Source organism: Mesoplodon mirus (genome assembly GCF_964341445.2).
Source record: "Mesoplodon mirus genome assembly, chromosome: 7".
In the NCBI taxonomy this organism is placed as follows: domain Eukaryota; kingdom Metazoa; phylum Chordata; class Mammalia; order Artiodactyla; family Ziphiidae; genus Mesoplodon; species Mesoplodon mirus.
In genome coordinates, this window is record NC_138983.1 from 54,934,046 (window position 1) to 54,961,405 (window position 27,360).

Consider the following 27,360-nt stretch of genomic DNA (forward strand, 5'->3'; position numbering starts at 1 on the left):
GGACATCATAGTCCCAAACCCATTCTCTGCCCCTGCAGGGATTATTAGGACATCAGTGATGCCCTAAGCCTCAAGTGATGGGGTCCATCTAGGGGACACTGAGGCCTTGGCAATGTGGTTGGATCATCCTATCCCCATGACTTCCTTACATCCCAATACAGGAGAAGCCTTGGCATGAGGAACATCTCTGGGAGGCCAGAGCAGCAGCCTGCAGATGTGGATCCTCCCAGTTTGCCCAGAGCCTCACTGTGGTGTGTACCAGACAGGCTGAAGGGCAGTGCTTTTTTTGTGTTTGCTGCCAGGATCCAAAGTCGCTATGAGCTTGAGGTGGGTTACACACCCACCCCCAAGTGTGGAGAAGCGGATAGAACAAGGCCTTTGAGTCAGGCAGACTGCGGTCCAGTAACTGCCTGACTATGTACTGGCCTGTACTGGCTTGGCTTGGCGTCCCTTCATTTCCCCTTGCTCAGTTCCTCACACACAGCATGGGGTGAATAACAGTGACCACACAGGGTGTTCAAAGGCTAAAGTAGGGTTAGATTCTTAAAGGGCGCAGCCTTTTAACAAGTAGGTGCTGGGCAAGTGTTTGTTAAGTTTTCCTCTCCTTCCCTGTCCTGATTCTCCGTGCCGCTGCCCCCAGCCAGCCCCTTTCCCACCTGAGGCAGCTTCACTCAGCAGGGGCACTAGGTGCCTCCTGTCAATCTAGGGAGGATGGATTCTGTGGAAGCTTGGGTGACTTGGCATGTTTACTTTCATAAGGGAAACTCTTCCCGACAAGAACTTAAGACTTGCGGCTCATGGGTTTTAGGGGCGTGGTTTAAGCAGTAATAGAAACCCCACGTGTGAGCAGCCTTCACAAGTCTCTGTAGTAGAACAGAACCCTTGATTTTCTTTGATTCTCCAAATGTTTCTTGGATGTTTTGCTCTATGCTATTCAGGGCAGCAGGGAAACAGAGATAAACAGAGCTCAGTTCCTGGTGAAAATGGCCTCTGGCTAAGGCAGGAGACAAGTTTGTGAGACCATCATCATTTCAGCATGATGGGCACCGGATAGAAGCATAAGATGTTCTCTTGCCTCCAAGGAGCAAGCGCTGCACCATCTAGGCAGGCAGGAAGGGCTCAGGAGGAGGGCCAGTTGCTGACCAGAAAGGAAATCAAATAACAGCTGTTTCTAGTAAATGCCTACTGAATGCCAAACCCTTCAATCCTGAGAGGAATGTAGGAAAGATATGGAGTGTGGCTCTGAATGATGGCCCAGGGGGAGGGAAGGGCCCTGGCAGGCAGGTGAGGACTGAGGTCCTTGCCCAGCCAGGCCCCTAACCTGTAGTCTGATACAGGGTAAGTTAAAGGATATCCCTCTGCAGCCACGCAAATGAGACTGGACTTGAAGGAGAGTTCTGTCATGAATTTTCTGTTATATATCTTATCCCTCGAGAGAGACAAACGGACTCATGAAAGAATTAAAGAATGTGAAACTGCTAGGTAACCACAAAGTTGGACAGTACAGTACAGTAGAGGGTCCAGGAGCCAAGAGCTGGGAGACTTTGGGCTGAGTAGTCCAGGAGGGCTTCCTGAAAGGGGAGAGCCCTGAGCTGGGCCTTGAAGAATAACTAAAATTGGGACAGTCTGAGAGGAGGAGGACACCGTCAGTGGAGGAATAGGAATAGTGCTGCCTCGCTCAGAAGTGTTCAGTGGCTCCCCAGCCCTCCCACTAGCATCCAGGCATGGCATTCCAGGCTCTGTACAGCCTGCTCCTAGCTCCTGCCTGCCCCGTCACCTTGCCATCCCTCCAAGAGCCCCACCCTCCCGCTCCCTGAGTGGTTCAGCTGCTCTGTGAACCTGCCCCAAATACCTCACTGCTGCCTGATTCCCCCCACCCACTTCTCTATCTGCATCCTTCAGTGCCCCCTTCCCCACTTCACCCCTCAGAATAAAGCATCCTTTCCCCTCTATCCTTCTGATCTCTGTCCCATTTGCTTCATTCTGCCTTTTCTTAGGGTCACACATGGACAGACGCTGACTCACTAAACTCTAGAGACCTCAACCTTGGCTTCCTCCTCTCTGTGGGCCACATGCCATGGCCATGGCTGGAGTTTGGCAAATGCCAAACAAATGAATGAATGAATGATCAAGCTGAAATCTGGTTGCACAGAAAGGGGAGTTGATGGTTACAGGGGACCATGAACTCGTGGCAAAAGGAACTGGACATGACTGACCTGAGAGTGTGGCCCGTACTGCTCTGGGAGGAGCATCTCAGGGCTGGGGGAGCTCAGGTATTCTCTGTCCAGTCTGTGTTATATAAACCCTCCACAGCATTGCAGACAGCAGGCCAGAGCCTGCACAAGCACCTCCAGTGAGGGCCGCCAGCACGCTGCAGCTCCAGCATGTTGTCCGAGTGCAGTGGGAAGGATGTGGGCTGTGGAGCCCAACAGACCTGGGCTGAGAATCAGCTCTGCTATTTGCCAGCTGTGTGGCCTTATGCAAGCCACTTAACCTCTCTGAGCCTTGGTGACCCTCTTTCATAAAAGGGAAATAATACTGCTTCCTTTCAAAGTTATTGTAAGGATTATAGAGAATATACAAAACCAAAACAACCTTCCAGCTTATAAGAGGTGACTAATGAATGGTACATAATTTTTTATGACATATGATTAATTGTTCCATGTGGCTGGGGAAGGTTTTGTGGAGAGTTCAAAGAAAGTTCTAGGTAATAGAATCTGGGTTTAAACCTAATAGCCTGTTATAAGTACAGTGAACTTATTATGGGACTCATTAACACATCCCACATGAAGATGATGTACCAAAGTTGTTCAAGACCAGGGTGACCAAGCTGTCCCCACAAGGACACGTCCCATGGACAATGCTCACAGAGAGACACTTGCCAGCCCACAGGGGCCGCTGCAGAGAGAGAGAGAAAGCTGCAGAAGCTGGCCTGGGAGAAATGACCCAGAATCAGTGCTTGGGGCCAGTGTATACCTATCTCAGCCCTCATTCTGCAAGCAGGCAGGCAGGCAGGGGTGGGAGCAGAGAATCCAGGTTTCTGCCATCGTATTTTGGGAGCCAGGTTGTTACTGCTTTGGCTACTGGGAGATACAGGCCAAGTATCAGGGCCCGAGGGTGGGAGGAAGGAAGGGAGTCCTGGCGCCTCAGGCAGGTAATGGGGCCCGAGCCCCAGAGGCAGCCCAGGCCAGCACTGGGCCTGTGTGTAGAGCCAAAATGGCTCAGAAGTCGGGTCATGGTAACTGGTTGAGGCTACAGAGGCAAACGGGGGGAGGAGGAGGAGGGGAGGAGAGGATCAAAAAGCAGCCTTGAAGCCGAGTAGGTGGCTGCCATTAACAGAATCAGGAGAGTCTCAACCCTCCTCCCAAATCCCCTCTCTTCCCAGGTTCCACGGCTCAGGGGGTAGTGTCCCCACCCACAAACCCAAATATCTCTCCAAGCCTGGCCTCCCTCAGCTCAGCCATATTCGAGTCCCGCCCATTTCCCTCGACTCAGTGCCGTGTTCTGTCCCCACTGCCACGATCCTGGTTCAGGCCTCCGCTTTCCTCCCGGCTCACTGCCCATCCCTTCTGGCCTCCCACTCCACCCCTTCCCCTCTGTCCCCATTCACACTGCTACCAAAGTTCTCTTCCCCAAGAAGAATCTGGCCAACACGCATCCATGGCTTGAACTCATCTGGCAACTTCTTGTTATAGTCCAGACTATCCCCTTGGCGTGGCTGGCAGGACCTTCACGACTTGCCCAGCCTCTCCTGTCCTTCCCCACCAAGCTTCATCCCAGCCACCCGAGCTGCCTGTGGGTCCTACTGGGGGGCCGGGCCTCTCGTGAGTCTCTTTGCCCCCCATTCTGCCTGGAAACCCGCCCCGCCACGTTCGGCCAGCTCCCTGTCAACCTCCATGACTCCTTCCGGAACCCACCCCCCAACTCCCGGGCTGGTGCAAGAGCTCCTCCTCTGTGCTCCCCACTCCCTCCTCCTTCATGGAGCCTATCTTATTGTCCTGGAGTAAACTCCAGTCCCTCCCTCTCCCACACCTTGAGTTCATCCTGCCAGGCAGACCTTAAGCACTCAGTAAATGTTTTATAAATGAATGAATAAATGAATGAATGAATGAGTGCAATGGAGCAGTGAGGGAATCCAAGAAGAGAAGACAACTTGGCAGGGGAGACAAGATGATTTGGTTGTAGGGATGCTGAGTTTGAGTTGGTGGGGCATTTAGAAGTAGGTCCAACTGCACTGGAAAGGCAAGTCTAAAGCTTCAGGAGGATCTCTTAAGAAACTGTGGTCAGTCTGCTCACACATGAGCCAGTGCCCCTCAGAAGCTCAAATGACCAAGATATGGCTCAGTGTTACCAAACCAGCTTTATCAACTCAGAGACCCTCAGAGCCTAAAGGACATTATAAGGACATTGTCTGGTCAATTCTTTTTTTGACAGATGAGGAAACTAAGGCTCAGGGAGGGGAGAGGCCTGCTCAGCATCTACCTAGAGGCAGAGCTAGGGCTAGAATTCGTGTGTCTCCTTGGCAGCCTGAGCTCTCTCTACCGTCCCCTGTGGCCTGTTGTTTGTGGCACTCATGTCCGAGCCCTGAAGGAGGGAGTTACCATGAGGATGAGAGAGGGTGCTGGAGAGCCTCACTCCACAGATATCTGTACACTGGCTCTTCCTTTCCCACAACACAGCTTCTCATGGCCCCAAATCAGGGGAGACTGATAAAGACCTCAGAGCCACAGAGCTTATGTATTGAATGTCTTGCACTCAACAAACAGGATGGATCCTGTGGCCTACATCAGCAGCGACATTTATTTTACCCTGTTTTGAACACTGTCACCGTCTACTCTCCAGTCCCGTAACAGATCAGATATGGCTGATTAGAAACCAGGAGAGAGATTGCTATGAACAAGCAAACTGACACACTGACTCAAAAAACACCAGATAGGGATCATTTAGGGTAAGGACCAATAGCCATTCACACCAAACCCACTAAGACTCTCATGTATCCCAACACAAGCCCCCATGGTGACATCCGGTTGTGTTCAGTACATTTTGCTTATTTATGATCTGCAGGCATTTAGACATTTCATAAGGATTTTCATCTAAAGTGATTGAGATTGTTAAGCTTCAGGTAGCACAAGAAGCAAGCCCTCTGCTATTGAAGAGAAGTATTAACTTTAAAGATTCAGGGTTACAAAGCATCTTCATCATGACAAAGAAAGGAACAGAACTGGCTTTTTTTTTTTTTTATGAGTATTTTTTTTTTGTAGAGTTCTTTTTTTTTAACATCTTTATTGGAGTATATTTGCTTTACAGTGGTGTGTTAGTTTCTGCTGTATAACAAAGTGAATCAGATATATGTACACATATATCTCCATATCCCCTCCCTCTTGCGTCTCCCTCCCACCCTCCCTATCCCACCCCTCTAGGTGGTCACAAAGCACGGAGCTGATCTCCCTGTGCTATGCAGCTGCTTCCCACTAGCTATCTATTTTACATTTGGTAGTGTACACATGTCCATGCCACTCTCTCACTTCGTCCCAGCTTACCCTTCCCCCTCCCCGTGTCCTCAAGTCCATTCTCTACGTCTGTGTCTTTATTCCTGTCCTGCCCCTAGGTTCTTCAGAATCTTTCTTTTTTTTTTTTTAGATTCCATGTATATGTGTTAGCATATGGTATTGGTTTTACTCTTTCTGACTTACTTCACCCTGTATGACAGTCTCAAGGTCCAACCACCTCACTACAAATAACTCAATCAGAACTGGCACTTTTTCGTTTGGCCACAGCGTACCAGGCACAATGTCCAACACATTGTCTCCTTTAACAGTCACAGCTCTCTAACCTCACACACAGCAGCATTCGGTCGCATGTGTTGAACTCATAAATGACTGAATGGATTGAATTTTTTCAGCCTCATTTTAGGTATTGTGAAAATGAGGCCTAAAGATGAGAACTGCCTGTCCATGGTCACACAGTGGGAGCTGGGAGCCCATGCTCTTTCTCTAAGTCCTGCTGCTGTTGTCACAACCTGCCTTGACCAGGCAGGAAGGAACACTTACACTTACACAGGAGGAGAGAGTGAGTTCACTCTTCAGCCACACATCAGTCAGCACGACAAGCACTAACTGAGAACCCACTGTGCTTGCCGCCCTGTGTGAGAGCACTGCTTCTGGATATAGGATGTATCATATCACTTAGGCCTTCTTTGATTTGCAGGAATGAATTCAGAGCATGGACTGACATCAAGCCTGTGAAACCCATAAAAGCCAAGCCCCAATACAAGCCCCCGGATGATAAGATGGCTCATGAGACCAGCTACAGCGCCCAGTTCAAAGGGGAGGCCAATAAGCCAACCCCAGCTGACAATAAGGTCATTGATCGCAGAAGAATACGCAGCCTCTACAGTGAGCCTTTCAAGGAACCGCCAAAGGTGAGACTGAACTTCTGGGGACCCATCAGCACTGTCTGGCATGGAGGGGTTAACTGCAGCAGAGATTGGGGGGTGGGGAGGGGGTACTGCCAACTCTGGCCCCACCCCCAAGGGCTTCTTTAAAGCCCCTCCTTTCCTTCACAGCACACAGAGACAGAGGGGCTTCTTACCAGGGACCTTTGCTAAATTCAAAGTGAATGTTTGAAGGAACATTACCTAAAATGAAAACAGCTTAAAGACTGGTAGGTTTCCAGAGAACTAACTTCTGATTTTGAGAACCGCCCCCGCAAAATGGCAGAAAATCTCACATGAGTCCTAAATCCCCTTGTCTTAAAATAACTGTGCTTTTGCCCCTGAAGTGCTGACCCAGCCTTGGAGGCTTCCTTGCTTGACTTCTTTCCCACCTAGCCCCTGCCTCATCCTCAGCTCCAATCACTGGACACTTCTTTACCTCCCAAATCCCTAAAAACCACCTGCCTTTTGTTATCCTTTCCCTCCAGCCAGCAACAATTCTCAGTCTGTCACAATACACCTGTCACATCAGCTGCAAGATGTGTTCCAAGTAATTTGTTACTATAATAAACAGTTTGTGAATGATTTTCATTTCTAAGTAAGTTACAGTGGATTCAGGGATTTTCCAATGACAACAGAGCTTTGCCTTATTTGCATCGCAATATGCATTCATGAGAGGGAGAATCATGTTGGGGACTCCGCTGCTGAGACAGGAATCATACATGCCATAGCTTATTCTATGATGTCAAGCCATACGGAATTGTGCAAATATCAGCTCTCCTCTCTATAATAGCAGTAAAAGTCTGAAAACCTGAGAGCCTTTGCTCTGCTTTGCCCTAAAGTCTTGCAGTCAAGTGGAGTTTCCTCTTTGGCCCAGGACTGGTTTACAGGTAAGGCAACTACCCAACCCAGTTTGCCTGGACTACTCCAGATGAAGCATTGAAAATTCCATATTCCATGAAAGCCCTCAGTCCTGGGCAAACCAGGACGATCGGTTACCTTATTTACAGGTCAGGGGTGACTGAAAACCCCTAGACTTCATTGAGTGGATGACCCAACCTGTGAGGCCCAACATCATCTCTGTCCACCTTCCACAGATGAAGTGGGACCCAGGACATGGGGTTGACTTTGGACAAAACAAGATTCTAGTAGAGGAGGGAGGGAAGATTGGGGAAAGTAAATCCAGAGGTGGGTGAGAGGAGGGTGGCATATTGAGGGATCATACCCAGTGGCTCTTTCTCTTGAGAAAGAGAAAAAAAGACCATCTTCCAGGAATGAGGGGGCAGAACTAGCAGGAGGTAGCTTGGGGAGAGTGAAGTGGGCTTGAAGAGCAGCTCTGGGGAAGACCGTCTGGGGAGCCAGCCAGAGGGGAGGAGGGGATGGCTGGACAGCGCTGAAGGCCTCACTGGGCGAGACTGCCCGCCCAAGCCTCTCAGTGAGGACATTTGTGCACAGGAGCTCAGAAACAGGAAAGGCCAGCTCCTGCTGTGGTAGTAAACCACCCAGGATCTCAGTGTCTTCCATCAACAAAGGTTTATTATTATTATTTTTTTTTGCGGTACGCGGGCCTCTCACCGCTGTGGCCTCTCCTGTTGCGGAGCACAGGCTCCGGACGCGCAGGCTCAGTGGCCATGGCTCACAGGCTTAGTTGCTCCATGGCATGTGGGATCTTCCCGGACCGGGGCACGAACCCGTGTCCCCTGCATCGGCAGGCGGACTCTCAACCACTGTGCCACCAGCAAAGCCCAACAAAGGTTTATTTCTTACCAGTATGGGCCCACCGTGGGTGGGCTGCAGCTCTTTTCCTCGGCACCTCTTCCATCTGGAACTCAGGGTGAGGAACAACCTCTCTGTGGCAGAGGAAAGGGGCACATTGGGAAGCACAGGCTGACTCTTGATCTTCTGTCTGGAGGTGACCCGTCACCTCTGTTCACATCTCATTGCCTAAAGCTACTCACGTGGCCTGCCTGAGTTGAGCAGGATGGGGAGGTACAGTCCTCCCGCGGGCAGGGGCAGCAGGGAGTGCATCACAGAACACAGTCCACCTGGCGGGGCCCAGGGCGAGGGCTGGCGGCGGGAGCCAGTGTGGCCAGCGAGAGGGCGGCCAGAACGGCTGACCAGGGGCTTCAGAGGGGAGATGCCAGATGCCCTAGCGTCCCTGAGAGGCTTTACATGCCATGCCCCTCCGAGTCCTGTGTTGTTACTGTTATCCTTTCACTAATCACGTCTTCTCTCTAAATTTGCCCTCCTACTCCCTCCCCTTCTGTGTTTCTGTTCGCCGTCTGTCTGTCTGTCTCTCCGTGCAGGTGGAGAAACCTAGTCTCCAGAGTTCCAAACCAAAAAAGACCTCAGCGAGCCATAAGCCCCCGAGGAAGGCCAAAGACAAGCAGGTGGTGTTGGGCCGGGCCTCCAAGAAAAAGAGCGCGGAGGGCGCCAGCGCTGCCCCACCTGCTGACAAGGAGCAGAGTGCAGAGATGAACAACAAGCTGGCTGAGGCTAAAGAGTAATGCACTGCACTTCCCTTGCTTCCTCTCTCCTTTTTCTTTTTTCTTTTTCACTAACCAACAAAAAAGGCCACAAAATTGATTAGAGGCTTCCCATCTGCGTGGGTCCTGAATGTCCTAGGAGCTCTTTGGTTTCTTTGAACAGACGGGTCTTGTGTCCGAGACTAGGCGGCCTGCCTCCTGTGCAGATCTAGAGCAGGTCCGCACCACGGGCCCCTGGACCAGCCAGAGCCTGTGTGCAGGGCGGTGCCTCCTGGCGAGGGAGAATATACCTGCCGAGGGAGGCCCGGGGACCACAGGGGAACCGTCCTGGCGGTGCTTCGACATGAATGTAGGGCGTCCTCCTCCTGTTTCTCCCCAGGGTCTGTGCCAGTGATCAATTTTGAACTTTAGGTAAAAGTGTTCTTTTCCAAAACTCATGCGCTATAGAAGCTTGACCTGGGCTTCGGCAATTGACAAAATTTGTGGAAATATTTAACAAGCAAAGAAAAAAATTCTGGCCTTCATGTCCATAAAATGAGTTGTATCTGTTAAGTTTAAGTAATTTTTTCATAGACTCTTCTGTTAGAAACACGTGACTGCATTTAGTTTCCTATCAGTGGGCTTTAAATTGTATAGCAAGTAAATGATGCGCCACTGATGACCAAAACTAGGCCAGGGCAAAAAGGTTAGGTAGGTACACTCCAGACATCATAGGAAGATGACAGAAATGAGGAGATTGTTTGCCTGTTAACTCTCCGCCTATCCAGTGCTGCGGATTTTGCGAAGTGACTGGTTACAGAGGACTGAGGAAGAAAGTTCAAGGTGTAAGGATAGTGTATTTAGAATGTGGCTTTCTTGCTTCTGAGAAACACACAGCAGGAAGCAGATGTAGTGGCTACTGTGACAATGTTTACTGTTCCTGCCTGGACTCTTCTTGCTCTGTTCTTCAGAGAGGACAGGAGATGCTGAACTTCAGGTTATGGGAAATTTCTATGACTTAGCCTAAGATGAGGAAAGTTCCCTGCTATGTGATTAGCAAGCATTTTTGACCTCATTTCTGAATAAAAGCAGCTCTCCCTGCATTGTGTGTCTCGTGTCTGTGTGGCCAATGCTGCCAGCGGCAGCTGTGCCACCTTAGCTGTGCTAGAGTTGTGTTGTGGGCATTAGCCAGGGAGTTGTGGAAAGATCTCACATACCGACCAGAAAAATTACATTTGCAAGCCCCGTGGCGGCGTGTAGGTTGCTCAGTACTCTTTATTTCCCATGTCCCCAGGGAGCTTCCTGTCGCCGGCATTCTGAAATCGCTGGGCTGTTGTGTGACACCAGCCTCTGCTCAGGCGTACTTTCCTTTTGTAATAAAAGTGGTAATGAGTGAAGTCCTCACAGTTCCCTACCTCAAAAGTCCCGTTAGGTCCTTCAAGTTGGAGGAAATAGAGCCTCCACAAGCTCTCTCATCTTCTGACCATTCAGGCAGCAAAATCCCCATTTACACCATTTTATTTGTCATCTTTGGGCTGATTGAGAAGTCTCTTGCAAATTAATTGAGCCTGTGCTATGCAGGCCCTATTTCCTAAGAGGACAGAACCTGCAGAAATGAAGCGCTTGGCCAGGCCTTTCTGCCATCTTCTTTCTGTCCCAGGGAAGGAACTGTGAGGAAGAAGTATTGAGGAAGGTAGAAAATGTTAGTGAGTTTCAGTGTTTATGAATCACAGATTTTGATGCCTAGCTGGAAAGGGCTAGAGTAGACCTCGGTACTGATTCAGGTATGTGCTAGCTGAGCTTAACAATAATCTCATGCTGAGAGCTCGGTCAGCATGATCTTAACTTTGTCCAGAGAATCTGCCAACGTATGTTCGTTCTCTTGAGATCTGGCATTCGTCAGGCATGTTGATGTTAGCCACGATTTGAATTTCTCCGTAGAATAGTCATCTGTTTTTTTGCAGATCAAGTAAATCAAACTTTACGACACACAGGGGACCATTCACTCAACATTCGCTTATTGGATGCCTGTGTGCCCGACATGGGGCCAGCCATGGTGGGTAGCGTGTATAAATGTCTCCACCACAGCACAACCAGGATACGTAGGACTTCACCCCTGTGTCTGATTCAAGTTTGTGTTGCCCAAATAGTAGAGTTTCCCACCCGCCTTGTGGCCTCAGGCACTGAGTTTCTTCCCTGCCCGACCTGACGCTTTAGATGACCTATAGGATGTCTTTTCAGCCTTTAGCCTCCCCATCTTTTTAGTGCCTCCAACTGAGAAAACCCTGTTGGTAGTTCGCTTTGACTCTTGAATGTGTCACTTCACTGGCAAGAAACCTCCTTTGATTTCTACTGTTTACAAATAAAACCCAGCCGGTCTAGTTCTGCATCCCAAACGCGCTGACTGAACCTGATTTCAGTTTCACAAGCAGTGTTTTAGTGTTGCCTTTCTGAAGGTGGCCAAGCTTCAAATGCCTGTTCGCCCCATTTTTGTACACTTCCCTGTGGTTCCCTGAACTCCCCTGACAAAAGAGCTAGGACTGAAGCTTTCTCACCTTCTGCTTCACTCACCTGCAAAGATGATCCCTGAAGCTGTGCGTTGGGTCCTTAAAGCTTTTTGTTATCTGCTGGTGCTCCTGTTATGCCTTTGCCTCTCTCAAGGCAGACCGGAAGCGTCTAATTACGATTTTGTGGCCTGGGTTTTGTTGCGTACCACAGGTTGTCTATGTATGTGTAGCGCACACCTCTCTTGGTGCTATTTCATTCCTGCTGTTAGTAAGAAAATGACAAAAATATTCATGTATAGCCAATTGATTGTGACGTGCTTGTGGTCTGTGCTTGCTCAGAAAAACAAACAAACAGTTTTTCCAATTATAAATAAATGCTAAAGACGAACACCACTTTCTTGATCTTATTTCCTTGGTAAGGCCCAGCTGAGTAGGTGAAGGAACCAACTTTTGCCATTTGAGCCGCTCTCCATGAGATGAGCTGCACTCTGCAGTTTCTCTGGGGTTCTCCGTAACGCAGCTTGACTCTTTTAGATACTTGCCTCTCAGATACTAATTGCAAGCAGTCAGAGCTAAGTGTTGGGAAAGGCGACGATGGACCGGGAGACCCAGTGGCCAACAAGGTAGTGTAACGATCTGATCCCATGTTGCTGGGGGTGAGTGGCCAGCACCACCTCGCCACACTGGGAGGCTGGCCCCCGACCTCCACCCTCTTCCCGTCAACCCGCAGGACTGTCTGTTCTGGCTTTTCTCCTCCCAAGAGATGGCAGAGATGCCTTCACTTATTTAATCTGGTCACTGTGGAGGCTCCACGCTCAGGGACTGGCTCACTGTGTGGGTGATGGAGTGACAGTCGGGTGTGTGCCTAACACGGGGGTGTGGAAGCCGCCGTAAGAGAGTCCAAACAAGGTAACGACAGGCCAGGGAGCTGGGAGCTCAGATGGAGGACAGGATTCTTCCCCCCGGGAGTGGGGAATCTGTAGTCTTCATGGGGGGGACCCTTGGAGAGTGGGTGGCATGTGGGTATGCGGGGCATGCAGGGGCAGGCCTACAGGCAGAAGAGCAGAAGGGTGGGCACCTCAGAGCCAGGGCCGAGGGTGCCCACTTGGATATCCTTCTGCTGGAATGGGAGACAAAAGATTCTATCCTTTGGGATCCCGCTTCCTTTTGCCAGTGCATGTTGATTGAATACCTCTCATGTGCCAGGCATTGTGCCTGGAGCAGAGAACCAGGATGGCTGAGACCCCACCTCCAATCACAGTGAAACATGAAGAAGGAGTCTGTTCTAGCAGATTCTGTGGGTCAGGGAGGACCTCAGTGGATGGGCAGGTGGTGACCGAGTGAACAGAGCCGGGGAGGGGGGTGGCCAGTCATGCCAGGCAGAGGGACTGCAGGAGCAGAGATGTGGGAGCACAATGCCAGACGAGCTCAGTCCTTGGGAGGGTCAGGGTGCCTGGACGTCCTGGGGGGGAGGGGAGGTCACTAACCAGGATCTCTATTCACACCCCCAGCTGTACCCCACCTGCGCATGCTCCTGCCATTGTGCTTCTCACCCTCACCCTCAAACCGGGCACCAACCACAGGTCCTCTCTTGCTCTAGGCTAGGAGCTGGGACTCATTCTGTTGCTGGTTCTCAAAATCTGGGCTTTGAGTAGGAGCCATGGTAGGAATAATCAAGGATCACGTATGTGGAAAAAAACACTATATATTTGTTTTCCAGATGAACAGAAAGCATTCCACCTACCTGCCTGCTTTTGTATGAGGCAGAAAATGCGAAATACTGTCCAATAATAAAACATACATAAAAGTATACTATTTAGCTCTCTTTTGATCAGTTAAGAATTGTTTGATCAAAACTAGGGATTGAGAGATGAAAAGACAGGAGAAGTAGAAACAGGCAAAGAGAGAAGACACACAGAAAACACACATGTATGAAGACACTGAGAATAACCCAGGAGAAGGTGAGACGCACTCAGAATCAAAGGGCAAGAATGGGCAGTGGAGAAGCAGGAAGGTGGGAACCACCCAGTGGTCAGGCTCCCCCGGAGGCTCAGCCTCGCTTACCCTGTGCTCCCTGATGCTGCCCAAGCCCAGGAAGCAAATCTACACCCCTTACTATCATCACCTCCCTGAAACAGCAAATGAAGTTAAAACCAGCCTCTAGTTTTAAAATAGGTCCCCACTGCTGCATTCGTTATAAGCGTAGTTTAATCCTTCCTTAGAGTTTGTGTTCTTAGTGAAGTTCTTCCCTCATTTATTTTTTCCATTAGGGTTTAAAAATGCACAGCCTGCTTCCCATAGATTCAGGGAGTGTCAAGTGGACGCCCTCTGTGTGCGGACTCCCTCTGTGTGCATCATGGTTTCAAGGCCCTCTCCCTGCTAAAATGCTTAGAGCAGTTTACATTTTCAGGACCTCATGTATAAAAAGTTTCTTTCAGGATGTAGACCATGGACCATCTACAGTTAAGGGGAGACCTACAGCAGCCCCACCTGAGGCCAACAGGGCAGGGACAGCCGAGCCGAGACAGGAGAGGCAGCTGTTTCAAACCAATGGAACCAACCCTGCTCGGCTTCCCCTCGTGCAGAACCCGGCACGTGATCCAAAGCTCTCCATCCCACTGCCACTGATGCATCGATCCTCATGACACCTAGACCATCCTAGAATAGCTCGAATAACAGAGTTGCCATCCTTACATATTTTCTTCCTTAGCATGTGAATACGGGTTAACAGTGGCGGTGCCCTTAGGCCTTTACCAGGTTCATGGATGGAAGTCGGTGGCAGCTATGCCAGTCTGTGTCTTTCACTAAACACAGACTGTCCTCCTCTGAAAATGGGGACACTGATACCCACCTCATATGAGAGGAGTGAGGATGAAATGACTTGATGGCTATAGGGAACCCATAGTGGACACTAAATAGATCTCATTTCAGGCCCCTCTGCCTTCCCTGTACAGTACTTGAAAGGTCTGTGTTCTCTGTCTTTCTGATAAATTACTCTGACAATATATGACGCTGATTGAGGCAAACACTGATCAAGAAGAACACTTTTAAAGAATCCCAGCTACTGAATTACCTTGAGTCCACAAACCTAAGCAATAATATTCTAAGAATTTATAATTACCGATTGCTTACGAAGCCTTTCTTTCTGTGCAGTCCCACTGCGCCCTCCTGATGTAGTGGAGCAGGTGTTTGCACCAGGTGACAGACAGGAGAGGGGAGCTCAGAGAGGAGGGTGTCTGCCAGCTCCAGCTGGCTGCTCCACAGCCTGGGCTGCTTCTCCCCTTCACCCAAGGGAGGAGGCCTGCCTGAAGGGAGTCAGGCTTCAGATGAGTTGGACTCCTAAGCTATATCCTCAGCTCGAGGTGCCCTGTCTGCTTGGGCAAACTGCAGGCTAACCTAGGATCCCCTCTAAATCTTGGGAACCAGATACAAATGAGGGGAGGTAAGAGTTGGGTCAGGTTTTCACACACAACTGGCCCAAACATCCTGAATGAATTGACCAATTGTCTCAGCCAAATATATAGGTTTTCTCCTTTGGGTGCTAAATTAACTGATGGGGTTATTGGATACAGAATGATCCAACTGTTTTCATTCATAAGAAATATACTTGGTACTAGAGATACCAAGATAAAACAGGTGCCTAAACCTGACACTGGAGATGTTGGATCAGAGACCGCCATCTTGTGCATTTTATTTCAAACAGTGGAACCGAGCTTAACTCTCTGTCCCTTGTCCTCATATAAGTGGCCCTCAGTCGCTTCTTAATTTGGTACTGTATATATCTCTTTCAACCTGGACATCTTACCTGGGGCCAAGGGAGCTTCAGATGCTGAGATACGCAAATTACTGCCACTGGTACTGGTTTAAGCTGCCAGAGGGGTCTTTAGAACATGCAGTTCTGACCATGTCACGCCCTGCTTTAAACCATCCGTGGGTTCCTCTCTCGGCCTGCAGAAGCTTATGTCTGCTCAGCGCACCATGCTGCTTCTCACCTCCATGCTTTACCCACGCTCTCCCACCTGCTCAGATTGCCCTTCTCCTGCTTCTCCACCTGGCTAACTCATCCTTCAAGACTCCGCTCAGGGGACAGCTCCAGGAAGCCTTTCCCGCACCTCCCAGGCTGGGTAAGATGCTCCCTGTGTGTTCTTCATCGTGGAACTTAGCACACGTACTGTGTCATCTGCTCATATGTTTGTGTGTCCCCCCTCACTAGACTATGCTCCCCCAGGGCAAAGACCCTGTCCTTCTGCTCATCTTTGTAGCCCTAGCTTCCAGCCCATTGTCTTCCACAGATAATGTCTTCTAAAGTGTTTGCTGAATGAACAGTGAATGAATGGATGAATGATGATATTCACCATCTGCCTCCATAGGCACCACTGAGCCTCCGCAAGGCTTTATTCTGCCTAGTAACTGGCTCTGCTTATGAGACAGGGGTGGTTTCAAGAAAGGTCATGGCAACGGCTGAGCACAGAGGAGTCAACCGCTGCTTTTATAATGGTCAGCCTCTGGGCCAGCCTCCTCTGTAGGTCATGTGGCCACTTTTTCTAAACAGTCCTGACTTCATAAAATCATAGACTCGTGGTTAGAGGTTAATCTTAAGAGGTTGGCTGAGCCCAGCCCCTGCCCAGTGTAGAGCTGCTAGCTCCATGATGGCAGAGGCATCCTCCAGGGGCATGTCTTAGCAACAAGGGCTGGGAATTAGAGCCAGCAGGCCTGGTTCTAAATCCAAGCTCTACTAGTTACTAGCTCTGTAACCTTGGCTGAGTTTCTTACTTTCTTTGAGCCTCAAAGAAATAACAAGAATACAAGTATCAATCACTACCCAGATCTATACGACTCCCAAATTCAGAAGGTAGGAGTTTGGTCAGCAAGGAATATAGTGTGACCCGAATCTGTTTGGTTCCAGAGTGTGGGTAGCAGGTGGTAAGAGGTCTGATCACAGAAAATCCTGTTTCTGATTCAGAGGACTATTATGAGGGCCCCGTGAGGGTGCATACGAAGGCCTCTGTGAACTGTAAGAGGAACGCCCTTGTCACAGTTCACTTTATGGGTAGTTTGCTGACCACCAGTTCCCAGTTACTTACCACCCTTAGTCCCAACGGAGTGGTGGTGGCTGGAACTACACGTGGCAAAGCCACTCTCTCTGCCACTCAACAGCTTGAGACGATGCCCCTCTAGTACTGGCTCTTGCTGCCCCCTCGCCTTCCCAGTCCTTCCCCAGCCCCTCCTCCCTGAGCACCTTATCAATCAACCTCCTGGTGCAGATTCCATTTCTGCAATTACAGGGTCATTTTCATTGATCCCCTCTGGACACACCAAACCAATTTTTGATTAATGGCTCAAGATCCCATCCATTGCTTTAGATGGGGTGGGAGGAAGGACAAAGATTGATTTGCAAGTTTCCAGGTAGACAAGAACTGAGCCATTACTATCTGGCGGCCTTAGTCCAGCACTTCACTTTTTTTTTTTTTTAACATCTTTATTGGAGTATAATTGCTTTACAATGGTGTGTTAGTTTCGGCTTTATAACAAAGTGAATCAGCTATACGTATACATATATCCCCATATCTCCTCCTTCTTGCGTCTCCCTACCTCCCACCCTCCCTATCCCACCCCTCTAGGTGGTCACAAAGCACCGAGCTGATCTCCCTGTGCTATGCAGCTGCTTCCCACTAGCAATTGGTTTTACATTTGGTACTGTATATATGTCCATGCCATTCTCTCACTTTGTCCCAGCTTACCATTACCCCTCCCCATGTCCTCAAGTACATTCTCTAATAAGTCTGTGTCTTTATTCCCGTCCTGCCCCTAGGTTCTTCATAACCATTTTTTTTTATATTCTGTATATATGTGTTAGCATATGGTATTTGTTTTTCTCTTTCTGACTTACTTCACTCTGTATGACAGACTCTAGGTCCATCCACCTCACTACAAATAACTCCATTTCATTTCCTTTTATGGCTGAGCAATATTCCATTGTATATATGTGCCACATCTTCTTTACCCATTCATCTGTCGATGGACACTTAGGTTGCTTCCATGTCCTGGCTATTGTAAATAGAGCTGCAATGAACATTGTGGTACATGACCCTTTTTGAATTATGGTTTTCTCAGGGTATATGCCCAGTAGTGGGATTGCTGGGTTGTATGATAGTTCTATTTTTAGTTTTTTAAGGAAGCTCCATACTGTTCTCCATAGTGGCTGTATCAATTTACATTCCCAACAGTGCAAGAGGGTTCCGTTTTCTCCACACCCTCTCCAGCATTTATTGTTTGTAAATTTTTGATGATGGCCATTCTGACTGGTGTGAGGTTATACCTCCTTGTAGTTTTGATTTGCATTTCTCTAATGATTAGTGATGTTGAGCATCCTTTCATGTGTTTGCTGGCAATCTGTATATCTTCTTTGGAGAAATATCTATTTAGGTCTTCTGCCCATGTTTGGATTGGGTTGTTTGTTTTTTTGATATTGAGCTGCATGAGCTGCTTGTAAATTTTGGAGATTAATCCTTTGTCAGTTGCTTCATTTGCAAATATTTTCTCGCATTCTGAGGATTGTCTTTTCGTCTTGTTTATGGTTTCCTTTGCTGTGCAAAAGCTTTAAGTTTCATTAGGTCCCATTTGTTTATTTTTGTTTTCATTTCCATTTCTCTAAGAGGTGGGTCAAAAAGGATCTTGCTGTGATTTATGTCATGAAGTGTTATGCCTATGTTTTCCTCTTAGAGTTTTATAGTGTCTGGCCTTACATTTAGGTCTTTGATCCATTTTGAGTTTATTTTCGTGTATGGTGTTAGGGAGTGTTCTAATTTCATTCTTTTACATGTAGCTGTCCAGTTTTCCCAACACCACTTATTGAAGAGGCTGTCTTTTCTCCATTGTATATTCTTGCCTCCTTTATCAAAAACAAGGTGACCATATGTGCGTGGGTTTATCTCTGGGCTTTCTATCCTATTCCACTGATCATATTTCTGCTTTTGTGCCAGTACCATACTGTCTTGATTACTGTAGCTTTGTAGTATAGTCTGAAGTCAGGGAGCCTGATTCCTCCTGCTCAGTTTTTCTTTCTCAAGATTGCTTTGGCTATTTGGGGTCTTTTGTGTTTCCATACAAATTGTGAAATTTTTTGTTCTAGTTCTGTGAAAAATGCCATTGGCACTTTGATAGGGATTGCATTGAATCTGTCGATTGCTTTTGGTAGTATAGTCATTTACACAATGTTGACTCTTCCAATCCAAGAACATGGTATATCTCTCCATCTGTTTGTATCATCTTTAATTTCTTTCATCAGTGTCTTATAGTTTTCTGCATACAGGTCTTTTGTCTCTTTGATTAGGTTTATTCCTAGGTATTTTATTCTTTTTGTTACAGTGGTAAATGGGAGTGTTTCCTTAATTTCTCTTTCAGATTTTTCATCATTAGTGTATAAGAATGCAAGAGATTTCTGTGCATTAATTTTGTATCCTGCTACTTTACCGAGTTCATTGATTAGCTCTAGTAGTTTTCTGGTAGCATCTTTAGTATTCTCTATGTATAGTATCATGTCATCTGCAAACAGTGACAGCTTTAGTTCTTCTTTTCCGATTTGGATTCCTTTTACTTCTTTTTCTTCTCTGATTGCTGTGGCTAAAGCTTCCAAAACTATGTTGAATAAGAGTGGTGAGAGTGGACAACCTTGTCTTGTTCCTGATCTTAGAGGAAGTGATTTCAGTTTTTCACCATTGAGAAGGATGTTGGCTGTGGATTTGTCATATATTGCCTTTATTATGTTCAGGTAAGTTCCCTCTATGCCTACTTTTTGGAGGGGTTTTCATCATAAATTGGTGTTAAATTTTGTTGAAAGCTTTTTCTGCATCTATTGAGATGATCATATGGTTTTTCTCCTTCAATTTGCTAATATGGTGTATCACCTTGATTGATTTGCGTATATTGAAGAATCCTTGCATTCCTGGGATAAACCCCACTTGATCGTGGTGTGTGATCCTTTTAATGCAGAACTTCACATTTTTAAAAGCATCATTAGCAGGATTATCAGATTCATGGCAGCTCATCGAGACAGTCAACTATGCCCCTGACTTTGCCTTCTTGGTGTTAAAACAACCAAGGGAGCTTTTAAAATATTTATTATACAAATGGGTGTTTATTTAGTTCTTAGGAGGTTATATCCAGAAAAGGTATTTACCAGCAAAAAGGAAAAAAGGAAAACGCAGGGACTTCCCTGGTGGTCCAGTGGTTAAGACTTCATGCTTCCACTGCAGGGGGCATGGGTTTGATCCCTGGTCAGGGAACTAAGATCCCACATGCCATGCATGGCGTGGCCAAAAAATAAATAAAGTAAAAAATTTTTAAAGAAAGAAAGAAAAAGCCACAACAACACAGGGCAGAAAACAAAACTATCTAGCTCTGTACTGCAGCCATCTCCCTGTACTTCAGGAGGACACATCTTCCCGCAGGGGACCTGGAGTGGTGGAGAAAAATCCGAACTAGGCATCTGCCCTAGATGTCTGGTGCCACTTTTGTAAAATGCAGAGGTGGCACAACCTAGGGGAAGGGAAGGAGGATTTATTTGACCTTTACACACTTGTTCGCATTTAATCCTCACAGTAGGGCTAGAGAGTCTGTTGTAGTCATCATCCCCATTCACAGAAAAAGAAGTCAAGACTAGGTGATTAAATAACAAAGTCACACAACTTGTAAGTGGTGAGCCAGGATTTGGAGCCTGGTTTGGGTGACTGAAACCCATTCCTTGTCCAGTACTTGGGACCGTCTCTAGGATTCCTACTGTAAAGAATTCCTGAAAGGACAGTCTCTTCATCCTCTCTCTTCCTTGCTCCAAAACCTTCAGTGACCCTAAGTATTCTCATCATCTTTGGAAAGTGAGTCAGATGAAGGTCACAGATGCTGAGTTTGATCAGCACAGTTACTACCTCCTGCCCACCCCCACCCAGAATTAAGCCTTATGGTGGCAGCCATTTTTCTAGCCATGGTCCTTGCTGCTCTTCCTGTGCTGATGAGCCACATCTGGGTGGACTCCCTTTGTAGTCCCGGGCTGGTAGACTGACTGGCAGCCATACAGGTAGGGTTTACAGGTGTGGGTGCAGATAGGCACTTTTAGACCAGGATGCCCCTGTTTTCTGAGACAGTCTTCTTTGCCAGGGTCTGCTGAACACCAGGAGGTAAACCAGGGAGGTCCTCATGTAGTAGATGTGGGAAGGGCTGAGGCAAAGGGCGACTGGTTGTTGGAGTCCCAGAGGGGCAACTCTCAGGAGAAACAGTTGGGAGCTCGAAGCTGGGGACCTGCAGATGTCAATGGCTCCAGCCTCCTGGACCAGGCAGAACCAGTCAGAGTCATGTCAAGCCAGACCCAGTTCGGACCTCTGCAGACAAATTTGGAATCTCTATGGTTGAAGTCACACCCCTGAGGGATACTGTTGTAGAAAGGAAAGAGCTTGACCGAAAGTCTGTCATCCTCAGTTAAGGTCTTGACAATGCCACCGACTCACTATGTGACCCTTCGGAGCCCCGCTTCCACCTCTGGAAAATGGGGGCACGAGTGACCCCTGTCTGCCTGGGTGACGGGCTGCTGTGAGAATACAATGTGTCACATTGAATGTAAAGTCCTCTGAGAAAACCATAAAGAGAGGTTACAGTCTGGGAGGACAAAAAAGGTGCTAAGGCAGTTAAGAATAGGAAAGCATTTGTGTGTCTTGTAAATGCAGTTGTTAGAATTTGATCTTGTGTGAGTTTTTGTTTTTAAGCTTCCCATTTGGGGTGGAGGCCTCCTGTATGTGCCAGCCCTATGCCAGGGCGCTCTGGCTTTCCACTCTCATCAGTAGCCTGGCACTGAGTAGGCATTTATTAAATGTTTGTAGAGGGCTTCCCTGGTGGTGCAGTGGTTGAGAGTCCGCCTGCCGATGCAGGGGACACGGGTTCATGCCCCAGTCCGGGAAGATCCCACATGCCACGGAGCGGCTGGGCCTGTGAGCCATGGCCGCTGAGCCTGTGTGTACGGAGCCTGTGCTCTGCAACGGGAGAGGCCACAAGAGTGAGAGGCCCGTGTACTGAAAAAAAAAAAAAAAAAAATGTTTGTAGAAAGATGGAGGGAGTAAAGAGGAGGGGAGGGCGAAGGGTGGGGAAGGAGAGAGGGAAGGAGGGAAATAGAGAGGAAAGAGAATGAAGCAGATATGGTCTCTGCCCTAAAGAGCCCCAGTCTGGAGAGGCAGCTACAGAATGGTTGGCAGCTCATCTGATGGAGGCTGCTGTGATGGGGTGAGGGGATGGGGACAGAGGGGGGCTGCGGGGACACAGGAGAAGGAGTACTCGACCCCTGGAGGTGGAGGGTCAGGGAGATCTCCCTGAGGGAGTAACCCCGGACCTGAACCTTTAGTTGCTGAGGGTGTTACTAGGCAGATGGGCAGTGGTGCTGGGCAACAGCACTGACGTGCCTTAGAGAGAGCAGCCGAGGGCCGTATCAGTAGAGGTGCCAGGGCAGAGGCGGCGGGTGCTGCTTCTTGGAGACTGTAACTGTGACACCCCTTTCAGTTCTGGGGGCACACTTTCCAAGGGAGGGAAGCCAACGGAGATGTGCAGTGAGGAGAGCAGTCGGGATGGTGAGGGCTCTGAGCTGTTGGGGAACATGCGTTGCCCAGAGAAGCCAGGAATATCTTCAGATATCATTCCTGGGTCAGGCAGCATGGCATTCTCTGGAAGGGTGGCCCCACAGCACAGACCCCGGATCAGGGCAGGGACACAGGGAGTGGAGCTGACAGAAATACAGGCTTCTGCTCGGGGTCCAGGCTACAGAGGGTGGGCTGCCTCACCCGGCTGTGTGGCCCTGACCCCCCCGCCGGGGCAGCGCGGGCAGAGGCTGGGGCCAGCCAGTGGGAGACGGCAGCACAAGTTCAGGAGACCCGATGACCCCCAGGTCTGTCCTTTCAGGCTGGGCGCCTTTGAAGTGGCTCTGCGGAGTTGTGCTTTCAGGGCCCAGAGACAAAGGACTTCTCGAGCAAAGTGACGTCTTTGCACTGAAAGGACTTTCAGGCCTCTCCGGTTGGAGAAACTCAGGCAGGTGAGGGCTTGGGGCCAGGGCTGATGGTGCTGGCGCACTGGTAGCTTTACAGCGTTCGTGGTGTGCACCCCACACGGGGCGCTCCGCAAGTCAGGGCCCCGGGCTCATTCCCGCCTGTTCCCCCAGCAGAGGGCCTAACCCAGAGCGCAGGCTCAGCAGACTTTGTCCAATGAATGGATAAAAGAGAAAAAACATCAAATAGAATAAAGAGAAAAAGCTATATGCCAGCCACCCATTACTCCCACAAATAGCTGCCAGGTACACTATGAGCCAGACACTAGGTATTGACGATGCAGAGATGAACAAAACACAGCCCACGAGCTAGGGAGAGAGGCAGGTAATTACCAAACACCATGATAATTGCTAAAATAGAGGCCACAGAGTCCCGTGGGGGGGAGGGGAGGGGCGAGAGTTCTTTTTTTAAGAAGGCCTTGTCTCCTGCAATTCTTCATAAGAATAACAAGCCTTTCAAAGACGGTTTCCTTGACACCCCTCCTCGGGTAACTGCATCTCTTATAATGTGTTGGGAGCTCTGTCTGTGTCTAGGAAACGTGGGCGCCTGTCCAGGGCCCTTGGAGGCAGACAGGAGGAGACAAAGCCGTGAAATCGCCCGGCCCACTGTCCCCCCTCCTCCTGCAGGGCCCCTCTCAGCCCCTCCTGCCCATCTTTGTTTCTAGTGAGTTTGCTCCATCCCCTCTACCCACCCAGTGAGATTTTGAGAGGCCTCTATTTAGTCCTGGACCTGCTATTTCTAGCTGTGTGGCTTTGGGAGAGCTGCTTACCCACTCTGGGCCTAGTTTCCCATCTGTAGAATGAGACATTGGACCAGATCACCAAGTCCCTTTCTGGGACTAACATTTAGTTAATACTAAATATCACCTGTATTCCAGGGGTCATGCCATGAGTGTTTCCATAAATGAATCCTCCCTGGAAGGTGGGCACTGTAATCCCCATTTTATAGATTAAGGAAACTGAAATGTTGCAGCATGGATGCCCATGATGACACCCATGGCTAGGATGGAGTTGAGTCAGCCTTCGAACCCAGCTCTTCTGGCCTCGAGCCCAGTCAGTACACTTTCTCCTCCAGCAGCCTGCTCTATACCGTCCAAGAAATGACTTAGGTTAAAATACCCAGCACCAAGCCTGGCACATGGTTATTGCTCAGGAAATATGAGTTTCTTGCTTTCTCAGGGCTTTTCTAAGCTGCAGGAGCAGGGGGTTCAAGGACAGGGTCTATAGGTCCCTGATGTCTGAACAGGGCCCTACACCAGGAGCACTGCCCCAGCTCTGGGCAGCTGTGATGGTGCATCAGGAGAGTCTGAAAAGAAAAAAAAAACCAGGTGGATTATGGGATTAGAATTGTGTGCAATGGCAAGGATCAGCCTTTCTCCAGATAGTCTCGGGCAGTGCTTGGTAATCCTGCTTACAGACTCTAATAAAGCTTGGATCCAAGGTCAGCGTGTGTGTACCCAGGAGGCATTGCCTGTCACCATGGAAACAGGAAGAAGGGCAGAAAATTAAGTTCCTAAGACTTTGGTCGTCTCATGTAACCTTGGAACGCTACATTTTGCAAATAGGGCAGAGCCTGGCACAGAAAAGTCTCTCACGTATTCATTCATTGGACAAGTATTTAGTCAGGGCTTTCCCTGGGTCAGGTACAGTTTTAGGTACAATGATTTACAAAATTGACATGGTCCTGCCCTTTGAAGCTTCAGTCTAGTAGGAGAAACATTAATGGAAAAGAATGCAAGTAATTAGCTGCGATAAGGGATATGAAAGAAAGTGTCAGGGACTAGGAGAGCCTGTAGCAGGGGCCTGGTCACATCTGCTTCCCTGGGAAGGTGAGCTGAGAGACGGAGGATGAGTAGTTTGAACAGAAGAGGGAGCAAGAGAAGGTCCCAGGAGGGGACAACAGCATGTGCAAAAGCTGTAAATGGAATGGAGCAGGGCATGGGAGGCTGGGGCATAGAGAGCTGGGAGACGGCGGGAGCGGGCTGGTCGGCGCGGTGAGGCCATGCAACAGGGTAAAACCTCTTTATTCTCAGCGCAAGGAGAAACCTTGAAGAGTCCTCAGCAGGGGAAGGATTTGCTTTTTTGAAAGGTCATCCTGATTTCTGTGTGAAGAATGGATTGGAGGAGGGGCCAGGGATACCAGTTAGGGGACTGTGACAGTGGTCCACAGAGATGATGGCACAGCTGGTGGGGGAAGGGAGGGCGGGAAAGACATGTGAATATTCAGGAAATAAATGTTAGGAGCCCGAACAGATGGTTCCTGATGGATTGGGTGAAGGTTTCGAGGGAGTCGAAAGTATCTAGGATGACTCTGAGTTTCTGGCTGGGGCCATGGGATAGATGATGAAGCAGGTTTCAGCAACAATAATTTGTAAATCTTTCTGTTTGACCTTCTTTGTTCCAGGTACTGTGCTGAGCATTGGGGCTGCAGGCCAGGTGGATGGCCCCTGTCTTCAGGGAGTTCACAGTCGAATGGGGGGAAAACTGACATGCGATTAGGGTATCTATGAATGTGGGGAGAGACTGTAAAATGGTGCTGCAAGGGAGATACAGACAAAACTAATTTGGAGAGGTGCATCCAGGAAGACCTTGTAAGAAGGAGGGATCCAAGCCAAGCCATCAGGGACAGACAGGAAAAGTGGGTTAAAGAGGGCAATCCAGGCAGCAGAAACAAAAAGAAACAAAACAGCAGCATGGGGTGGCCAGAGGACAGTGCAGGAGGGTGAGGCTGCAGAGCTGTCCACCACCTTCTCTGCCTTCTCCCAGGGCTGCCAGGAGGCTCCAGTGAGCTAAAGTAATGAGTGCGTGATCATCTGATAAACTCTTACACAGTTATTATGGTTATGGGCTTATTCATGTAAGGCACAAAAGCACTCTATAGATGTCACAAATTATCATTTCAGATCGCTGCCCAACAGGATCATCTAATCCTCTGTCATAATTGTCCCTGACATTTGTATTGCTATCCCCATTTTACAGATGAGGAAACTGAGGTCTATTGTGGTTGAGTAATTGCCCAAGGTCTGGCAGGCAATTAGCAGCACAGAAACCAAGAGAAAGCCAGCAGGTCATTCTAGTTTCTGAGAGGGTACACAGGCTGGGAGGTGAAAGGAGCCTGTCTCGTATGCTGTCTTGAGAAAATCTGCAGCTGGCTCAAGGCACCAGACTAAGACTCAGTTGTGCAGGTTGGGCTGGGCCCCTGGGCAGCTGGCCTGTGGGCTGAGTGGAGCTGAACCCAGCCCATCTCCACTCACCTACCACGCATCAGCTTCCACCCTGGGGGAGTGGCTCTGTCTCATTCACACAGATGGCACTGTGAGTGGTGGGACATTTTACAGATGGGGAGCCTGGCGGGCCACCATGGAACGAAGTGACGGCCACTCAGTGTCAATGAGAGTTTTATGTTGCCCTTGAGGGTGGATTTGTTCACAGGAAAACCAACCAAGGCTGCCTTCGTTTTAAAAACAAAAGTTTAATTTATAAAAGTAACAAACTTAAAAATCTAGTAAAATTTAATTAACTCTTTTAAGGAGGATCTTATAACTTAATTCAATTCCCCTAAATATTTTTAATTAAATTGTAAGTAATTTAAAATAAACTAAGCTTAAAAATATGTTTACTATTGGGTTGTAGTAAAAGTTCCATCATTGTTTACAAAATTTATAAAATTGTCATATCTTTCTTTTTTTTTCAACATCTTTATTGGAGTATAATTGTTTTACAATGGTGTGTTAGTTTCTGCTTTATAACAAAGTGAATCAGCTATACATATACATATATCCCCATATCTCCTCCCTCTTGCATCTCCCTCCCACCCACCCCTATCCCACCCCTCTAAGTGGTCACAAAGCACCGAGCTGATCTCCCTGTGCCATGCAGCTGCTTCCCACTAGCTATCTTTTGCACATTTGGTAGTGTATATATGTCCATGCCACTCTCTCACTTCATGCCAGCTTACCCTTCCCCCTCCCCATGTCCTCAAGTCCATTCTCTACATCTGCGTCTTTATTCCTGTCCTGTCCCTAGTTTCTTCAGAAGCATTTTTTTTTTAAGATTCCATGTATATGTGTTAGCATATGGTATTTGTTTTTCTCTTTCTGACTTACTTCACTCTGTATGACAGACTCTAGGTCCATCCACCTCACTACGAATAACTCAATTTCGTTTCTTTTTATGGCTGAGTAATATTCCATTGTATATATGTGCCACATCTTCTTTACCCATTCATCTGTCGATGGACACTTAGGTTGCTTCCATGTCCTGGCTATTGTAAATAGTGCTGCAATGAACATTGTGGTACATGACTCTTTTTGAATTATGGTTTTCTCAGGGTATATGCCCAGTAGTGGGATTGCTGGGTCATATGATAGTTCTATTTTTAGTTTTTTAAGGAAGCTCCATACTGTTCTCCATAGTGGCTGTATCAATTTACATTCCCAACAACAGTGCAAGAGGGTGCCCTTTTCTCCACACCCTCTCCAGCATTTATTGTTTGTAAATTTTTTGACAATGGCCATTCTGACTGGCGGGAGGTGATACTTCATTGTAGTTTTGATTTGCATTTCTCTAACGATTAGTGATGTTGAGCATCTTTTCATGTGTTTGTTGGCAATCTGTATATCTTCTTTGGAGAAATGTCTATTTGGGTCTTCTGCCCATGTTTGGATTGGGTTGTTTGTTTTTTTGATATTGAGCCACACAAGCTGCTTGTAAATTTTGGAGATTAATCCTTTGTCAGTTGCTTCATTTGCAAATATTTTCTCCCGTTCTGAGGGTAGTCTTTTCGTCTTGTTTATGGTTTCCTTTGCTGTGCAAAAGCTTTAAAGTTTCATTAGGTCCCATTTGTTTAGTTTTGTTTTCATTTCCATTTCTCTAAGA

General features: G+C 48.2%; 1 protein-coding gene across 3 annotated transcripts in view; it reads left to right on the top strand.

The window, feature by feature from the left end:
- MAP6 (microtubule associated protein 6) overlaps nucleotides 1-27,360 on the top strand; it is an 89,530-nt gene that overhangs the window by 53,672 nt on the left and 8,498 nt on the right. The window contains exons 2-3 of one of the 3 annotated variants that reach the window (XM_082627668.1): nucleotides 6,208-6,421; nucleotides 8,740-8,936. The exons of 1 other annotated variant lie outside the window; for it this stretch is intronic. In XM_082627668.1, the coding sequence (XP_082483794.1) occupies nucleotides 6,208-6,421; nucleotides 8,740-8,936 (411 nt within the window). The remainder of the gene's footprint in view (nucleotides 1-6,207; nucleotides 6,422-8,739; nucleotides 8,937-27,360) is intronic. One more of the 3 variants, XM_082627670.1, reaches the window with a different exon arrangement.